The 20,750-nt window shown below is 40.6% G+C and overlaps 1 protein-coding gene across 2 annotated transcripts in view; it reads right to left on the reverse strand.

Moving 5' to 3' along the window:
- cpz.L (carboxypeptidase Z L homeolog) overlaps positions 1–6,920 on the reverse strand; it is a 54,253-nt gene extending 47,333 nt beyond the window's left edge. The window contains exon 1 of one of the 2 annotated variants that reach the window (XM_041587742.1): positions 6,547–6,920. In XM_041587742.1, coding sequence (XP_041443676.1) covers positions 6,547–6,646 — 100 coding nt within the window. In that variant the 5' untranslated portion in view covers positions 6,647–6,920. The remainder of the gene's footprint in view (positions 1–6,546) is intronic. The other variant, XM_041587739.1, reaches the window with a different exon arrangement.
- Positions 6,921–20,750: the final 13,830 nt, after the last annotated feature.

Below are 20,750 nucleotides of genomic sequence, written 5' to 3' on the forward strand. Positions count from 1 at the left end.
CCCCGCCAACATGGTCCCAATTGGGCCCTACATTTGATAGGATCAGCCCTGTTTGCAAGACTAAGACTGTGCACATGCTCAGTGTGGTCTTGGCGGCTTAGGGATCGTCATAAACAAAGCTGCTTGAGTTCTGCATGGCTCGGAAGTAAGGCGGGGGCTCCCCCTGCTGTTCATAAGTATGATTGTTTCCCTGCTCAGCAGTTAGGGACCGTCTGACAATTCCTATCCACAGCAGTAAATGAAGGGAGAATTTCACTGCATACAGTCAGGTTTCTTATAAAAACTGACATTTTTTAATTAAAGTATATTGGAGATAGGTTTCTTTTTCATTAAAGAAAGTAAAAATGGGATTTTATTTTTTTGCCTTTGCATACCCTTTAAATGAAAACTAAAGCTTAGAAATATTACATTTTATGTCTTGGATTTCTGTACCAGCCCAAGGCAACCACAGCCTTTTAGCAGGAAAAATCTATGCCTCCCAAGATGCCCCAGTAGCTCCTCATCTTCTTTTTTGCCAATCCAAAAAAGTGGATTCGGTGCATCCCTATTTCTGTCAACTGCTAAGCTTCATGTTTTTAAAGCATCACAGAGTCTACTGAGCATGTGCAGAGCCACTGACACTCAAAAAATAATCTAACAAGATCCAAGATGGGGAGTTCCTGTGGATATGGTTAAAAGCCTGGCTTATTACTGATATAGAGCTGCTGAATCTCTTCGCTGGCATTGTAGGATTACCGTGTATTAAAAAAAAAACAATTCTATATAAAAGAATTGTTAAAAAAAAATATTGCATTCAACAGTCAATATGTGAAACACTATACAGACCATTTCATTAAACCACGTCCATAAAATATATTGTTTTATGTGCCACAGAATAATCCTAAACAGAAAATTGCCATTTTAAATGTTAAGGGCCACCCCTTGGCTGGTTTTTCAGGGGCCCATAAAAATGCTGTAAAAACCAAAGAAATTTTTAAATCAAGGAAATACATACATGCAAATGCATGTATTCGTTCTAGATTCTCCTTTAACAAGAGCTTCTGCACAGGTCTACCCTACCCCTTCCCAAACTGCATCACCCAACTCCTAAAGGAGCTCCCATCCCTGTATCCTAGGGTCCAATGAAAGGAAAAACACTACAGGTAGTTCAGAACAATGGCCTTTTATGCAAGGCAGAAACTGCATTTGTAAAACTTGAGCTGAACATATTCACATTCTACCTCTTGGTTTGTCCGAGCCCCAATCCATAGCTTGTAGTATGATAAGCTGCTCCTTATCTCAAAGCATTGCAAAGGCAGCAGCTGGGGGAAGGGAAGGGTTTGTTTATACAGAGACTTCTCAGAGGGCTGCTGATTTGTGTTGATTGACGGACCATTGACCCAATGTAAAGACAACATAAAAGAAATTATGTGAGAAAGAAGCAGTACTGCAGAATCCCCGGGATGGTATATTAATCTTTCTTGCATCAATACAAAGCAACCAAGCATGTATCCTTGACTGACCCAATATACAGTATTTTGGCAATAAGAACTTTATAAATATCCAGTCTATTCCCTTCATTTACTTGGAATATAGGTTCATAAAGTGCAAACATCTCATCCATGATAAGGTATTTAAACTGAAAATAAAAATGGATAAGCAGCTGAAGCAGGTCTATCAACGTCTTAAGATTAGTGTGACCTCAAGTGTCAACTTAAAAATATATATCTCAGTTTCAGCCTGTATCCATGGCTTCCAACTGAGCAATGCTCCGAGTCCTCAGTGACTCTGTGCCATGGGAAGCTTGTCTCTAAATGTGACACAGAGGGAAATACAAAGGCCTATGAATTAGCTTCTCCAGCTCTATACATGGCACTCATTAGTATTTCCCCAATGATAGAAGGAAATGTACTGTCTTCATTATTTTAGCAACTTCTGGATATTCAAGGCCTGTGGGACTCCTGACTCCAGGGATAAACCAGTAGATTTTGAGAATAACGAGGACTCGTGCGGAAGAGGTTGGATGCACATTTAACAAGTGAGAATATACAGGGTTACTGTAATTTGGTTCATAGGAGATCTAGGGTCTGGTCTGATTTCCCTTTTGGAGTTACAAATTATTTTTCCCAAACTGAAGCAAACTGGAGAGGCTGCAAATGGTTTTGGATCAGCCAGTAATTAGGTTGGTTCCATTTGGAGAATCAGTTGAACTGGATGGACATTTGTCTTTTTTTTAGCATCATCTTCTCAGTATTGGGTGCAACACTCACTTGCAATAGCTGACAGGGTGCTACACCCAGGAGGAATATCAGGAATATTATATGCGGTGTAGTAGAATGACGAAAAAAGTTGTCAAAAGGTAAATTTTGCCTTTAATTTCTTCCCAAATAGACATGTAAGCTGCAAACGAGATGTTTCTAAACAGGGTATGGTTTCTCTGTTATTGCTGTGTGGCCCTGGAAGCTGTAGTGTTCTGGAAGGAACCAGACAATCCATTCCAGTGGTCCAGTTGGTCCACATGTTGGAGCTCACTTTCCACAGGAAGGCTGTACTGTGTAAAGGTATTTAATGGAAGTGAGAGTGTTAGGGACTTCCACGGGGCAAGGGGTGCTGCCTGAAACTGCAATGAGCAGAGGGAGACGTGACAAGGTGACCGAGAGTCTAAAGTGATTGAGGAAAGCCAGAAGATGAGACAGGCCAGAGGCTGGTGAGCTGGTAGCCCTGGAGGGTAGAGTCAGAAGGGCTTAGTGAGAAGCCCAAAATATTCCAGAGTCTGGAATGGTGAGAACCCCAGAGTGGGGAAAAGTCTTGAATGCTGTTGAAACACTAATGAACTGTGCTCCTGTGACCTTTATGTTGGGAAGAGTTTGCCAAAATAAACCTGTGTATTGCCTCAAAAAGTGGAGCTCCTGTCTTTATGCTCCTGATCCTATGCTAAACCTGCCTACCATAGCTAATTACCCCCCAAAACTGTGTGTACAGGCAGCCAGCTACAGTCACAGTAGATTTACAGACTATAGGGGTCATTTACCCCTATTTGGACCCAGCAAAGGTGGAGCCCTAGAGATTAAGCCTGGCTACATTTAATAGCACACGTTTTTCTGCATTTTCCACAACTGCATTGGACAAAACTCCCCCTAGCAACTGCAATTGCACTGGAATTATGGGTAAAAACATGGCTAACTGCATAGTCAGGCCAGAACTCACCCGTGCTGTAGCTTTAGGGGCCCCTAACCCCCCACCTGGGATCACCGCCCCGGGGTTCCCACCCCAATCACAAACCCCCTCCGCTGCCCTTGTCAGGGTGCAGCACTGCATAAGTCTTCAGACTGGGAGCGGGCCTGGGTCGGTGGGGCCCACCGAGTTTTTTCCCATGTCCCGCCAGCCCAGTCCGATCATGGTTGATAATTGCATACTGAAATTTCCCTTTGCACATTCATGGACTGAGTGAGAGAAGTGTCAAGCTGGTGCAGTCTTTATTATTATTTTTTTAAAACCCATTTTAGCACATTTCTCCTATTTCTATTGCACTAGATTTATTGCTTCCCAAATGGAACATGTAACTGGAAGATTACTTTCTCTAAAGGTGATGAAAGCTGAAATTCTCTGGACGTGGCAGTTAGTTCCTAGCTGCCGTCCAGCTCTGAGCTTGAAACATTATATTCTTGCTGGGAAATAATAACCACCCAATTCTATTTTAGTAAATACAAGCGGGAGATGTGAGACTGGAAACACATTAGGAAGCGAGCGCTCCTTAGCGATTGAACTAGGTAAAGGATCTAGGCTAAAAACTAGATGACAGTTTAGACATATAATAAGATGGATGATTCGACACACATATACAGAGCAGTATTAAACCACAAGGCTGCAGATAGTGGACAAATAATAAATATACCTGAATTACATCTCATTGCAACACTGAAGGAATACTTTACTGAGCTATACCGAGATATTTTTTTTTTAAAAAAAAGTCAACTTTTTGTGGTCGGGAAGGAATTGTATTTCCCGGTAATTACATGACTGTATTTTTTTTTTTTTTTTAAATTCTGGCAGAAACACAAGCGTTTTGGTCTATGACAGTGATTTCAGCAGGGGAGGAGGGGAAATTAGTGTTTGGGGAGGCTGCCAATAGAGGGCCTTGTGTTGGAGAACATATGATTATATATGAACATACAGTAACTCTTTTTGGGGAAGCTAAGCCTCCCTGAATCATCATTCTTTTGTAAATATACACTGAGCAATTATGACCAGAGCAACAATCCCACGCAACACAATGCAATAATGTTGGCAAATAAGCCACTGGTTGGCTGTAACAGAATGCTTGTGTTGAGATGATTGCTTGGGTCAGCATTTGTGTTAGAGCGCAGCACTGCCACTCAGCTCTAACACCCCATGAAAACTGAATGTGTCTGAATGAGTCAAACACATTCTGACAAATTAATACACTGCATCAGCCTAGAAACGAGCACCAGCCTAGAAAAAATCCCACCTGCCCTACATATCTCAACCACAGGCCTATATAAAAACTTATATCATATGGCACTATATCTATATCATAGCTGTGAGAGTTGGCCCAGGGTGTTGGGTTCTCTGGTGGGCACCAAATACAAAGTACTGAACACTAAATCAAGCCTCCTGTGTGGTAGGCCTCTAGTCAGTACAAAGCTTAAAGGAGAACTAAACCCTTTATTAAAAAAAACCCTACCCCCTACCCTACATATACCCCCTCCCTGCTCCCCCCAGCCTAGTTGTTACCCCTGGTAAATGCCACTAACTCTTTACTTAGGCCTCGGTGCAGATTCAAGGCATCGTAGTTCACGGGTGCCATTTTCTTCTCTTCAGTCTTCCTCGGTCAATAAGTGCCATATCGGTGCATGCGCAGTTGAAGCCGTCTTAGGATTTTTGACAACTGCGCATTCACTGAAATTTATGGAAATTGGCAAGCGCAGTAAGAAGACCAGAAGAATACCAAAAAGAAGAAGATGGCGCCTGTGAACTCCGATGCCGTGAACCTGCACCAAGGGGTAAGTAAAGAGTTAGGGGCATTTACCAGGGGTAACAGCTAGGCTGGGGGAAAGAGGGAGGGGGTCTATGTAGAGTAGGGGGGTAGGATTTTTTTTAATTAAGGGTTTAGTTTTCCTTTAAAGCTGGTCATACATTGGCCAATAGTTCCTGCCCATCTACCCATTCCTGACCAAACATGAAGATATTACACGTATATGGGGCTAAACAACCTAATCTCTTGAGCTATATTGGACTAAATAAAGTGCACAAAGCAGGAGAACCAAACAGCACTGATAAGACAAATGGCTGAAGGGAAATAACTACCCAGGGTTTATAAAGGAGCACCTTTGGTCTCCCAACTAAAGTGCCTACCTGTACCCACATTTTCTTGCTCTGAGCGCTGCTTCTGTGGACGCCTCTTATTCCAAGACAGGGAATCTTTGGGAGCAGTGGAGGAGTGTACTTCCCCAGTTTGACCCGCACCCAACCCCAACCTAGAATGGTTGCCAAATGTGGTAGACTCGTGGGTCATCACTAATGCACATCACTAATAGTCTCTCGTTTGGTCCTGGTTTAAAAGACCCCCCAGACCATGTTATAACTCCGCACTTCAGTTACCTATTGGTGTGCTTACCGATATTGGACAGTTATACCTGATCTATCAAATCATTTAGTTTTGGATCTATCAAATCAGTTGGGTTGGGATCTATCAAATCAGTTGGTTTGGGTTTTATCAAATTAGTTGGGTTGGGATCTATCAAATCAGTTGGGTTGGGATCTATCAAATTAGTTGGGTTGTGATCTATCAAATCAATTGGTTTTGGATCTATCAAATTAGTTCGGTTGGGACCTATCAAGTTAGATGGGTTGGGATCTATCAAATCAGTTGATTTCCGATCTATCAAATCAGTTGGTTTGGGATCTATCAAATCAGTTGGGTTGGGATCTATCAAATCAGTTGGGTTGGGATCTATCAAATCAGTTGGGTTGGAATTTATCAAATCAGTTGGGTTGGAAACTGTAGTAAAAAAAAATCTGTGTGTGTGATCAGCCTGGTGCCTGGTGCTGGCAGTGAGAAACTGACACTCAGGATCACCATCAGGCATAGCAAGTGTGAGTCGTGTTAGGGGACCTGTGATGTCTAATTTGGGGAGCACAAATTGCACAGGGTCAAGTATTCTCTGCAGAGAATCTTTTCTTTATTTTCTAATACTGTGTCCTAGCAGGGGACCTGGGGGGCAGTGGGGTAACAGCATGAGCCTCTGGGGTGAGACATCACAGTTACTGATGTAATTAAGTAGTGGGCCCCATTATTTGTAACAGAGTGACTATTTATACATTTATTAGGTAGTGTACTGAGCAGATGTGTGGGAACTGGGAGCAGTGTGACTTTTAGCACTTACCCTCCTCCTCCTGGATAATATTCTGTCCCCCACCCAAGTCCTGTTTCCAAGTGCAGATAAAGAGAATAATAAATATATAGATAAAAAAGCTCTAGACAAAGGAAGGAATATGGTAGTTAGTAGAGTACATATAAGAGCATGTTGTGGCGGCGGTTCTTACCCAGAGCCCGGTCCCCAGGAGGGCAGTTAGGGGAGCAGTGTGCGTGCCTGGCAGCGAGCAGAGCCCCGAGCAGGAGAGTCAACGTGCGGCAGTTGCTCATTGCTGGCAGTTGGAAGAAGAAGAGGAGACTGATGTGGCAGAACAGCCCGGGCTGCGCACAAAGCGCTGAAGAAGAAGCTGCAGGCAGCGGCCAAATCGCTCACGTGTTGCCACAAACTTGTCCCTCGGCTCAAGTTACAGCGTCACCTCCCACAGACGGACAGATGGGGTCGTTACTGACAGGAATCGATGTGCCTTTCGGGCTGATGTGTTTCCCAGAGCTGGGCTGGGACAAGTGAGAAGGTTCATTCTTTATAGATGTGCCCCCCTATCCCAAGAGTTATTCACCCTCTAATCACACCCTGTCTGGCTGCACATCCACATCATTTACTCTTCTTGTTTGTGTAACCCTTTCACTGCTGCTCACACACATATGGCAACACGATCTTCTGCCAGACCAGACTGGGGCTTTGTCTATAGAGAAGATATAACTAATCCAACTGGGACAAGGGAGCTGTCATACTGCTCTGTATAATAGACACAGGGATTCTGGGAAGGCTAATGGACTCTGGTAGATGCTTTTACAAGGGCAAGTAAGGTTAATGGTGGGATTTTGACTTTGCCTTCCACCTCCTCTCATTGAAGCAAAACTCAAGGCACAGGCAATCCTCAGGAGATTATTGCCCAAAACTCACAAGAGGCGAGAGTCTCTTAAAGGGATACTGTCACGAGAAAACATGTTTTTTCCTAAAATGCATCAGTTAATAGTGCTGCTCCTGCAGAATTCTGCATTGAAATCCATTTCTCAAAAGAGCAAACAGATTTTTTTATATTCAATTTTGAAATCTGACATGGGACTAGACATATTGTCAATTTCCCAGCTGCCCCCAGTCATGTGACTTGTGCCTGTACTTTAGGATGGAATTACTCTGGCTTTTACTATTGAGTGCTGTTCTTAGATCTACCAGGCAGCTGTTATCTTGTGTCGGGGAGCTGTTATCTGGTTACCTTCCCATTGTTCTGTTGTTTGGCTGCTGGGGGGGAAAAGGAAAGGGGTGATATCACTCCAACTTGCAGTACAGCAGTAAAGAGTGACTGAAGTTTATCAGAGCACAAGTCACATGACTGGGGGCAGCTGGGAAACTGACAATATGTCTAGCCCCATGTCAGATTTCAAAATTGAATATAAAAAAATCTGTTTGCTCTTTGAAAAACGGGTTTCAGTACAGAATTCTGCTGGAGCAGCGCTATTAACAGATGTGTTTTGAAAAAAAAACATGTTTTCCCATGACAGTATCCCTTTAAAGCCAAAAGCTGTGCTACCACCAGGGGGTACAGGAGTATTCCAGTCCCTGTGGCAGAAAGAGACCCCAAGAGATGAGAAAGTTACAAAAGGTGCAGGGTTTATTGGGCAGTAAGTGGGGTTTGACAAATACAAGAGGTCCTCTGCTGATCACTATGTGTGTGGGGTACTTTTTTATTTGTTGGGGATTTATTCTACTTGTTGGCAGAGCCCATTGCTCAGTCCATGTGACCAGTTGGCAAATAATCCGAGAGAAGGTCCTGCTAACTTAAAGGAACAGTAACACCAAAAAATGTAAGTGTTTTAAAGTAATGAAAATATCATGAACTGTTGCCCTGCACTGGTAAAACTGGTGTGTTTGCTTCAGAAACATTACTATAGTTCATATAAACAAGCTGCTATGGAGCAATGGCGGAAATTGAAAAACGGCTATATGGCACAGGTTAACTAATGGATAACAGATAACACCATTAGACAGACAGAGCTTATCTGATATCTGTTGTGTAACCTGAGCCTTTTCTCCTTTGAATGGCTGCCCCCATTGCTACCCTGCAGCTTATTTATATAAACTATAGTAGTGTTTCTTAAGCAAACACACCAGTTTTACCAGTGCAGGGCAACACTGCATTAGATTTTCATTACTTTGAAACACTTGTATTTTTTGACGTTATTGTTTCTTTAAGGTGGCCATAGACGTTACAATTACGATCTTTCCTGGAAAAAATCTTTCCAAAATTCACCGGCTTGTGAATTTTTCGGCAAACCGTAACGGGAGAAATTCGGCCAATTTCCAGTGAAATTCGCGAAACTGCCGAAAAATTCGTGAAGCAGCGATTTTGACGCCAACGACAATCCACCGGCACCGGCAAAGTTGACGCAGGCACCCATTAAAGTCAATGGGCATCCGTTTATCGTCACCTGCATCTAAATTGATGCTGGTGTCGGAACCGTCACTGGCATCGAAAAAACTTTGACGGCAACGATTTTTTGAGGCAAATTCATTTGCCGTCGGCGAAAAGAGCATATTCACCACAAATTTGCTGTGGCCGAATAAATTCGCCCATCACTATTGTTCATTTCAATACACACGTGTAGAGCTGAATGGTCAGATATACAAATAGAAACAATAGAATTCTACCTGTATCTGACGATTCAGCACTAACAATGGACAATGTTTTGGTGACTACAAAGGCAACATTTTCCACCTGGGCTGATCGAGCTGACTGATATCCAAGTCTTCTGCCGATATCAATCGACTCGTCTCCCATGATACACGCACCAAATATCGTATGGAAATCAGTTTCGTAAGATAATATTGGTGCATGTATGGCCAACTTTACTAGTAGAGCTCAAAGTTGTCCAGCCTGTAGAACACCTCATTCCAAAACCGAGGAGGGTAAGTAACAATGACTTGCAAAAGCAAGTGAAAAACGATCAACTTGAGCTATAGGTAACTTTTCATGTACATTAATATTTTGAATAATAATTTTTTAGTGTTAGTGTCACCAGTAAGGTGTCCATACACAGGGAGATCTGCTCGTTTGGCGACACTCTCCCCGATATGTCCACATTGAGGTGGGTGATATCAGGCTAATTTGATCGTGGGCCCTAGGGCCCAATGATCGGATCAGAATGGAGGCAATATGGGTGGTCGGATCGCAGGACCTTATCAATGAACAGATGCAGCCGTAATCCAATTGGATTTTTACCCTGCGCGACCGACATCTGGCCAAGTTTCGGCCGTATATCGGTCTTTCTGCAGCTTTTATCGGTCCATGTATGGGAGCCTTTAGGTGGTGCTCTATCAGGGAACTCTGTTGCTCAGGGGTTCCTGGCTTGAATCCCAGTAGAGCCTTCCAGGAATATTGTTGGGCTTTGCTTCCATTCAGTCAAAAGATTAGATGCTGATGTTGGGGATTGGTCCTGGCATCTAGTTGGTTGCGATGAGGGTTTTGCGCAGGCTGGTCACATTCTCCCATTATTCATTGCACGAGTCAGGCAGGTCTCTCTTTACAACCTTGTTTCCTCTCCTGTAGTTGAACTTGCTTATTTAAAGGATAAGCCAGCACCAAAAATAATTTATATATATATATATATATATATATATATATATATATATATATATATATATATATATATATATATATATATATATATATATATATATATACAAAAAAACTTAAAACCATAGAAAATTTGTAATAAATGGATATGGGGAAAATTGCTTAGAATTGTGTTTTCTTTTATAAAGGAAAAAAAATATTTTTGGGTTTGACTTATCCTTTAAGTCATCAGTGTCTATCACTGTAAACTGTAGGTAAGTCTATAAGGAGGCACTTATAACTGCAGCCGCATGTCTACAATAGACTCAATGGGGTATGTGTATTGACCATTAAAGATACTTGCGTCTAAACATCCTCTTTGCACTTACAAATAGTTGCAGAAAGTGCCTGTACTTGTGGGCACAGAGAGCCACCCAAAGAGCCAGCCCGGGCCAACAAGTGCAGGGAAGATACTATGTATGTGTGTAAAAAACATTATCCTCTCCAAGATTTCTTTCCTCTTCAAAGACTTCATGTTCCATATACAGAGAGAGAGATATAACCAGTGTGTCAAATGTCATGAATAATTTAAGGTTTTTTTTTTGTAGTAACTGTTCCTTTGTATGCCACGCACAATGTCTTCAAGCATGTTGGGGGGATGCCAATTAACTTGCACCAGTGGATGAGCATCTTATTCACTCAGCAGCCAGGATGGAAGTGCATTTGTTATTCCAAATATAATAATAATACTGTATAGCACTCACATCATTGCTCAGCAGGAAGATCACTTTCAGTTTATTATTTAATAGCAGAATGTTGCCTTCCATTCGAGGGGGAGTAAACTGTACTTAAGACTCTTAACATTTGAACCGCTCAACTCTCTAAAATAGGGACAGTACCAGCATAATTACAAATGCAGGAGAATCAGCCCAACCTTACCAGGTCATCAGGTAACTTTTATCTTGGTGAGATTAATATACAAAGTATTGCATGCCAATATTACACTGATTTTAACCATTAGAAGGAGGAACTTAATGGTGTTTTGTTGTTTGGAAGTAGGAGGAATGTGTTTGTGCTGAAAATACCTTTCCGTGACAGTGAATCAGAGTGGGTAAAACATTTTAATCATGTCAATGCACAAAAATGCCTTTGAAGGCATTTTTATGTGGTTATGCAATTCAAATGTTATACCCCCTGTTAATTTCCACTCCAGCTGCCATGGAAAGGTATTTTGGGGTGGTCCCTCATGATTTTTCTAAGAGCAACAAAGGATCCCATTTGCCATTACCCTTATGTGTTTTAAGAATGCTTTATTCCTCTACTCAGTGTTTCATCTTAATTGCTACTTTGTGCATGCATCCCTTTCTTTTAGCCCAATTCATATCCACTCAAAATGACAATTTCAAATTAAATTTCTGTATACCTCAAAAATATGTTTGAGGGGGAAAAAAACTGAAAAATAATAATATAGTGTAGTATTCTTAATTGGTTTGCCACCAAACAAGTGTTTACAGTCACTTAACTGCGCCCCAGAAATTGCCTTTTACTGTGGTGAATAGTGAGATATAACACATTAAGGGTTGTGATTATCGCGGATGATGAAAGAGAATGGGGTATAGTTAATACCCGCACTATAATCCTCGGTGGTTCTGGTGGTCTATTATACTCTCAGACAACAGGTGATTAATGGCATGTATCAAGTATGGACATTCCATCATCAGTCCCAGCACTTCCTTTCTCCTTCGTGGGCAATAAAAAGTGACATGTGTAGAAGCGTTTGCCATCGTTTAATAAATAAGTAAAGTTGCACTCACAAACGTATAGTATGAATCCGCATTAAGATCAGTAAGGGCAGCTTTGCAGCGTTTGTGTATCTCACTTGCGCCTCTCCAGCGTCTCTTAGAGTCAACTGCGCATGTCTCCGCTCTCCAGCACCATGCTTCAGCACTTCCTCATCACCTTTGACGCATTTCGCCTTTCAGGTTTCTTCCACTTCATATTTTTGAGGTATACAGCGATTTCATTTGAAATTGACGTTTTGTTGGGAGGCAGAAGAGAGCCTGACAAATTGCTGGACTGGGAACACACTGGGGCCCATTCACTAAGTTCGAGTGAAGGAATAGAGGAAAAATAGTTCGAATTTCGAATGGTTTTTTTGGCTATTCGACCATCGAATTGGCTACTTTGAGCTTCGACTACGACCTTCAACTTCGAATCGAACGATTCGAACTAAAAATCGTTCGACTATTCGATCATTCGATAGTCGAAGTACTGTCTCTTTAAAAATTTCTTCAAGACACTTGATAAAGGATCAACATGGATCCGAAACATGTCGTGTAGTAGCCTGAATAAACACATCACAGCATAAATTGCTATTTATGAGTGCTCTCCTCATTCTTGGAAATCTTTAAGTAAATATCGGGATAGCGGTGTACCCGTGGAGGATTGGATGCATTCTACTATCCAGCTGAGGCAGTGCGGGGAACGTTTCTAGAAATACAATTTCTTCGACCTCGTAGTTTGCCACCTAAAACCTACCGAGGCCAATGTTAGCCTATGGTGAAGGTCCCCATAGGCTTTCTATCATTTTTCTGATCGAAGGATAATCCTTTGATCGATGGATTAAAATCCTTCGAATCGTTCGATTCAAAGGATTTAATCGTTCTATCGAACGATTATTCCTTCGATCGAAATGCACAAAATCCTTCGACTTTGATATTTGAAGTCGAAGGATTTGAATTCGGCAGTCGAATATTGAGGGTTAATTAACCCTCGATATTTGACCCTTGATACATCTGCCCCACTGTGTCTGGGATTCACCTTTGTGAAAATATTTCATATCCACTCAATCAGGATCGGTTCAAAAGTTAAGACTAAAAATGAGCCCCTTCCCCTTTCACTGTGTTGAGAAACCTATTGAATGAATGCCAAGAACCACTGACCCCTAGACTTTACATATGTTGATAGAGATAACTGTGTGAGTAGAGGTGGGCATCTGCAACTTGAATAGGAACGACTGGGTTGGAACCAAGAACAATCGTAAAGATCATGCTCCAATGATGTAAAGCCGTGAAAGGTTGATCCTGTTGCTTAGTCAGGTCTTGGTTTTATTGATGATGTGCAATGTACATACTGGTAGAAACATAAGAATTTAACTTTTTGAAGAGAAACGAGAAGCCCAGAGATTATATCTACAGCAATGAGCATTGTGTTAATAGCCTCATAAAGTTCTTTGGGTTCCTTGAGCAGAGATATACGGCATGCATTTCTAATAAAATCTGGCAGATCTGACTAGATGAAGATGGTGATCTTGCTAAACTTTCTATTCTTATTCTGAATGATTTAGACATACAGTAACCCTTTGAGTTAGGGATGAAGCTTCCAAAACTAAAACTCCATTCTGCTGTAAGTCATTGAGGTTCTCCTGAGCACTAACTATCATTACAGGCTGGTAAAATTTACCGACCCTTGATAAATTCGTAAAAACAAAATTATTATGGGTGGGGTGTGTGTGTGGCTTTTCAAAAGGCAAGGGAGTATATCATAAAGTCCTCAGAACCAAGGGGCAAACTTATAGTAAAAAAATAATAAACATATCTTGTAGCTGAAATATTCTACATAATGAATGATGAATGCAAGAATAAAGGTAAAAATGTGTCCATTTTAGGCAGATTATTTTTATATATCTAAGGAAAGCTTCATGATGAGTGGTAGTATAACCTGGCTAATATGGGCACCTGTCTAACATTGCTAAACCCCCTGTGCTGCATGCCACGCACAATGTCTTCAAGCATCGAGCAAATACACATATTTTCTTCCTTTTCCACTGCAGAGTTGGGTAACAATTTCATGTTATTCTCTCCAGCAGGTTCAGGAATTTTTATTGCTTGACTGAAGTGGAGATTTAGCAGGTTCCATCGCCCCTGAAGCTCAGACAGCCAGCTCTGGCAATGTAACCGAGCCGTCCCGATTAGCTTTGTGCTAGAAACTTTAAAAACTTTAATCCAGATGCTTTTTTTTCCAGGAAAGGTTGCACAATAGGGTCATTCCTGTATTCAGAACAAGCAACGTGAAGAAATTCAAATTGTTTACCAGCTGGGTTGGTGAGTTACAAAGTAGATTTGGGTTAAGAAATAAATGTGTCCATGGTGTTCAGTGAATCAAGTGGTTTCACTGACCTAGAAAAGGTCCATAAAGCTGTGGCTTTATATATACAGTATATATACACATAGACATAGTTATGGAACTAACTAACTAACAGCATACTGACAGTGAGTATATAATAAGGAGTAGAACTACCCTTTGCCTTCAGAATAGTGCTTCTCAGAATGCTGTCATGGAATCCCATAACCCATCCCATATGTTGGGTACTAGACCATTATTAAAGAAGAAAAGCCTCCAGTGATGAATGAAGCCATAGGAAATAGTATTATTATTATCAACTGGCCTGTCTTGCTTTAGGGCAGAGATTCTAGATTCTAAACTCTACAATTTTCTGTGTTCCACAAGACAAAGCATAATTAAAGGAATTCTGTCATGGTTTTTATGGTTTTACTGCTAGATTACATTGTGTATATTGCAAGTAATTCGTTCTACCAGTCAAAATGTTATTCTTGAATCAATAAATGTATTTGTATACTTGTAATATCAGTATGTAGGCGCAAACTCAGGTCATTGTTACAGTCATGTGCTTTCTAGGGATGCACCGAATCCAGGATTCGGTTCGGGATTCTGCCTTTTTCAGCAGGATTCGGCCTAATTCTTCTGCCAGGCCGAACCGTATTGCATATGCAAATTAGGGGTGGGGAGGGAAATCGCGTGACTTTTTGTCACAAAACAAGGAAGTAAAAAAAAAATTCCATCTTCCCATCGGATTTGGTTCGATATTCGGCAGAATATTTCACAAAGGATTCGAGGGTTCGGCTGAATCCAAAATAGTGGATTCGGTGCATCCCTAGTGCTTTCATAAAGAGACAGCACTTCACAATGGATCTACTGTATTTTTAGATAAGCTCTTGTTTTTCCTACTCAGTGTAACTGGAGGAGTCCTGGTGGGACTTGGACTTTTACTATTAAGTGCTGTTCACAAATAGGTGGGGCATGGGTGCATTTTTAGCAATGCAGGTGTCAGGGAGCTGTTATCTGGGTACATTCCCATTGTCCTGCTGATAGGTTGCTGGGAGATATTATCAAACAACTTGCAGTGCAGCAGTAAAGAGTGATTGAAGTTTATCAGAGCACATCACATGACTAAGGGCACCTGTGAAACTAAGAACCTGTCTAGACCAATGTCAGATTTTAAAATTAAAGACATTAACTATAAAAAAAAAACCCTGTTTGCAAAAAAGGAAAAAGAGATTTCAGCACAGGATTCTGCTTGAGGAGCGCTATTAAACATGTTTTTCCATGACAGAATCCCTTTACTGATCCTCTGCTTGAAAGGCCACATTTACCTCTGTACTTTTCCCTTCCCTTTTCCATACACAGCAAGGACACTCACCATAACCTCCCTGCTCCTCAGTCCCAATTCTAAAAATGCAGAGGTACACTTAGGGGCACATTTACTTAGCTCAAGTGAAGGAATAGAATAAAAAATACTTCGAATTTCGAAGTATTTTTTTGGCTACTTCGACCATCGAATGGGCTACTTCGACCTTCGACTACGACTTTGACACAAACAATTCGAACTAAAACTCGTTCGACTATTCGACCATTCGATAGTCAAAGTACTGTCTCTTTAAAAAAAACTTCGACCACCTACTTCGCCACCTAAAACTTACCGAGCATCAATGTTAGCCTATGGGGAAGGTCCCCATAGGCTTTCAAGCCAATTTCTGATCGAAGGAAAATCGCTCGATCGATGGATTAAAATCCTTCGAATCGTTCGATTTGAAGGATTTAATCGTTCGATCGAACGATTATTTCTTCGATCGTTCGATCGAACGAATATCGCTAAATCCTTCGACTTCGATATTCCCACGATAACCCTCGAATTAACCCTCGATATTTGACCCTAAGTAAATGTGCCCCATAGAGTTGGCAGCCAACAATTTATGTAGATTAATAAACAGATATGGGACCTGTTATCCAGAATGATCAGGACCTGGGACTTCCAGATAAGGAGTCTTTCCATAATTTGGATCTCCATACTTTAAATTTACTAAAAAATAATTTAAACATTAAATAAACCAAATAGGATTGTTTTGCCTCCAATAAGGATGAATTATATCTTACTTAAGAGAAAGTACAAGCAATTAATTTCATTAGCACAGTCTTTTTCTTTAATCAATTGAATTATGGAGTCTATGGTAGATGACCGTCCTGTAATATCGGAGCCTTATGGATAAAAGATTTGATAATGGATTCCATACCTGTATAAATATATAAAAGTTTCACTCTCTGATTTCTCATCTGTGATTTCTGTACAAGGACACAATGGGCAGCAAAAAAATCTTCACGCCGATAATAAGAAGCACTCTAATAAAACTTTATTGATCTACTTGATCTAAAAGACAGGTTACAGCGCACAAAGTACAGTTACAGTTTCCTGGAACTGAGAAACGCGTTATTGACAATATATCCCCACCTTACAATATCGGTAACAAATACATGACTTGACTGTAGATTTGCAGCAGGAAAGCTTCTCAATACTCTTTTGGCACAAAACATTCCAGTCTAAAACAGATTTACACATCATTTCTCCTCCGCGGGAATATACTTTACAGCGAGCACAGTTTCGGCAGAGTCATTTACAAATTTAAAAAGTGTATCCGTCATATTTCATACATACATTGTATTCTGTGGCCTCTGAATGACAGATGGTGAGGCGTGGGTTGCCTATCATATTTGTCCAATACAGTGTGCTTTTCTGCTATCTAGACCAGGGCTGTACAGCTTTGCTCCCAGTGTTTTACATTCAACTTTCTGTAAAAGAGCTTCTTCCTATTTTAAAAATGTATGATGGACCCCTAAAACCTGGCCATTCGCTTACCTTGTCAAGCACAGTGCAACGGGGTTGGCTGATGGCATCTTGCACTGCTTTAGGTCCTCTTCTCTGTGAACACCAACACTGAGCATGCCCAGTTGAAGCCAGGTCTGGATCAGCTTTGACTGCACATGCTGTTGTTTGCAATTTGCAAGAAGAGGACCTGAAGTAGCACAAGATGCCACCCCTCAATATGCTGCGTGGAGTAAATGACCATGTATAAAAAGTCCTTAATGGAGCAGTTTAGGTGGAGAAAAGGAGAACTCTGGAGACGGAGGCAGTTATTATTCAGGCTTTTATCCTCCTTTAAAGTTGTTCAAGTTTGAGGTCAAAGTGCCCCATGAAGCCTCCAGTAGATATTTATGTCCTCCCAACATACTGTAGTTTAGTAGCTCAAGAGGCAACTGATAAGCCAATCTTTGTGACCTGAAACATGACAGTCAAAATGTCCTTGCAACAAGCACTTGATGGCAATTCCCTTTAAAAAGGTTGTTCAGCTTTGCATTATCTGATAGTATAATGTAGAGAGTGATATTCTGAGACCATTTGCAATTGGGTTTACATTTTTTGGGGTATATTTATCAAAGAGTGAAGTTAATAGTGAAGTTCCGCCACTAGAGTGAAATTCCGCCACTCTCCATTCATTTCTATGGGATTTTTATAGGTGTATTTATCAAAGGGTGAACTTTCACTTCACCCATTGATAAATACACCTTTCAAATCCCATAGAAATGAATTGAGAGCTGCGGAATTTCACTCTAGTGGCGGAACTTCACTCTTTGATAAATTTACCCCTTTATCACTTGTGGTTTTTAAGTTATTTCGCTTTTTATTCAGCAGCTCTCCAGTGTGCAATTTCAGTCTGGTTGATAGGGTCCAAATTGCCCTAGCAACTATGCATTGATTTAAATAAGAGATATGAATAGGAGAGGCCTGAATAGAAAGATGAGTAATAAAAAGTAGCAATAACAATACATTTTGTAGCCTTACAGAGCATTTGTTTTTTTTAGATGGGGTCGGTGACCTCCCATTTGAAAGCTGGAAAGAGTCAGAAGAAAAAGGCAGATAATTAAAAAAAAACTTAAAAAAAAATAAAAATAACTAAGACCAATCAAAAAGTCACTTTGGCCATTCTATAACATAATAAAAGTTAAAGGTGAACCTCTCCGTTATTATTTTATTAACATGTATTTATATAGCGCCAACATTTTGCGTAGCACTCCGTTAAAAGTCTTATTATTCAAAGTGCTGTGGTCTTACCCAAAGAAGTGACATAATGGCCCCCTTCCCAAGCATTGAATGAGAACTGGTGTCTAATATATTGCTAACTGCACCTCCTCTTTTTCAAGAAAGCTAAATGTATAATGCCTCAAGTAAAGCCGTGCAGCTCTAGCATATATAACAGAAAATGTCCACAAACCCAGGCATAATTAGGGCAATTGCAGTGGTCAATGCCAGCCCATTGATGTCAATGAAAAGGGCACAACTTGGGTAATTGTTCCCAAGTGTTATCACTTGCTTTGCTCCCACTCCCACTGTCATAGCAAGCGACTGACCCAAATTCTGCACATTTTTTTTTTATCACTACAAATTTTTCAGGGAAAAAGAATCTATCATTAAGTAATTTCCCTTCAGGTCAAAACTAAAGGCCATGTAATCACCTAGTGCAAAAATAAGAGACATAAAAAATTCATTATATGGCATAAAGTTGATATCAGAAATACAATATGCAAAAGTTTGGAGGATAATTACCAAATACAACCATAATAAAAATAATATAGGGAAAATACATTCAGTAGTTTATTGAAGATGAACAATCTTTGGGTTCTAATTTTATATATATATATATATATATATATATATATATATATATATATATATATATATATATACAGTGGTGTAACTAGACATTACCGGCCCCACAGCAAAATAATTTTTCAGGCCTGTTTAGAGAGTGACTTGTTTTTAGTGATGGCTGAATTTGCTCTGTTTTGCCAAAAATATTCAAGTCAATGGGCAGTTTCATGAGGCCCCTATACCTCCTGGACCCCACTACAGCTGCAGGGTCTGCTTCTTCTATAGCAGTGAACCCCAACCAGTAGCTTGTGAGTAACATGTTGCTCTCCAACCCCTTGGATGTTGCTCCCAGTGGCCTCAAAGCAGTTGCTTATTTTTAAATTCCAGGCTTGGAGGCAAGTTTTGGTTGCATAAAAGCTAAGTATACTGCCAAACAGAGTCTCGATGTAGGTTGTCAATCCACACAGGGGCTACTAAATGGCCAATCACAGGACTTATTTGGCACCCCAGGAACATTGTCCATGCTAGTGTTGCTCCCCAACTCCTTTTACTTCTGAATGTTGCTCACGGGTTCTAAAGGTTGGGGATCACTGCTCTATAGTTATGCCCCTGTATATAGTTATATAGATATATATGTAAAAACAAAAGAAAAATAAAATACGCCTGAGATATTTCACCTTGCACAGAGAACAATAAACGCTCAATAAAAACAGCCGAGTTCACGGGAAATGTACTGTATGCTGTAGTAGTATTCATTCCTTTGGTGTTTCAGTGTTTGAGTAAATGGAACAGTTTACCCAAAAATAGTCTTAAATGCATTGTAGATAAGGGGTATTTTTTCCTAACGCATAGTGATGGGTGAATTTGTGACGTTTCGCTTTGCCAAAAAATTTGTGAAAACAGCGTCGGCATCTAGTTTTTGCCTCCGGCGTTCGTTTTTGCCGCCGAACGCCGGCGTCCATTTTATTTGGACGCCGGTGGCCCTGACCACATCACCTTATTTAAGCTCTGACCTGCCGTAATCCACCGAAACCCTTTTCATAGGGGAATTAATTTTTAAACAGGGCCCATTGACAGGTCTGTAAGCTAACAATGTTTTTTTGCATCATAGAAACTATTGATGCACTTAATCCACTATTTTGGATTTGTCTGAACCACCGAATTATTTGCGAAAGATTCGCCTGATTATCAAACCCAAACCGAATCCTAATTTGCATATCCAAAATATGCTGAAAAAGGCCGAATCCCAAACCGAATCCTGGATTCGGTGCATCCCTAATAGATACAGCCTGATATACAGAAAACGTCTTCTACCCCAAATCTCTACATGGCTTTCCTCGAGTCTAGGTCAAATCATAGGGGTCATTTACTTGAGCACTATGGAGTGGAAATTGTATATATGGTATGATATTATATTTTGTGTATATGACAGTATAAAATTATATTGGATAATGACTAGAATACATTTGGGATGTGGTCCTTCAGCTCTTGTGGAAGTGCAAAAGCTGGAGGGTCAAAGGTTGGGCATAGATGTTTGTGTTCAAACAGCAGATCCATAAATGATACTGCTTATTGGTTGCTATAGCTTTACAGACCCTAAGCAAACTGTGATGGAGCCCATTCTCTTCGAGGGATTCTGTCATGATTTTTATGGTGCAGTTTTTATTTCTAAATTACACTGTGTAAATTACAAATAATTCACTCTACCATACAACATTTTATTCCTGAACCAATAAGTGTATTTTTTTTTAGTTGTAATATTGGTGTGGAGGCAGCCTGATCCTGCGCTTTCAGAAAGAGCCAGCACTTCACAATGGAACTGCTTTCAGACAGGCTATTCCTATTCAATCTAATTGGAGAAGTCGCACTGGTACTTGGATTTTTACTATTGAGTGCTATTCTCAGATCTACCAGGATGCTGTTATCTTGTTGTTACAGTTGTTCTGCTAATGGGCTGCTTGAGGGAAAGAGAGGGGGTAATATCACCCCAACTTGAAGCACAGAGTCACTGAAGTTTATCAGAGAACAAGTCACATGA

Source organism: Xenopus laevis, chromosome 1L (assembly GCF_017654675.1).
Source record: "Xenopus laevis strain J_2021 chromosome 1L, Xenopus_laevis_v10.1, whole genome shotgun sequence".
Classification (NCBI taxonomy): Eukaryota; Metazoa; Chordata; class Amphibia; order Anura; family Pipidae; genus Xenopus; species Xenopus laevis.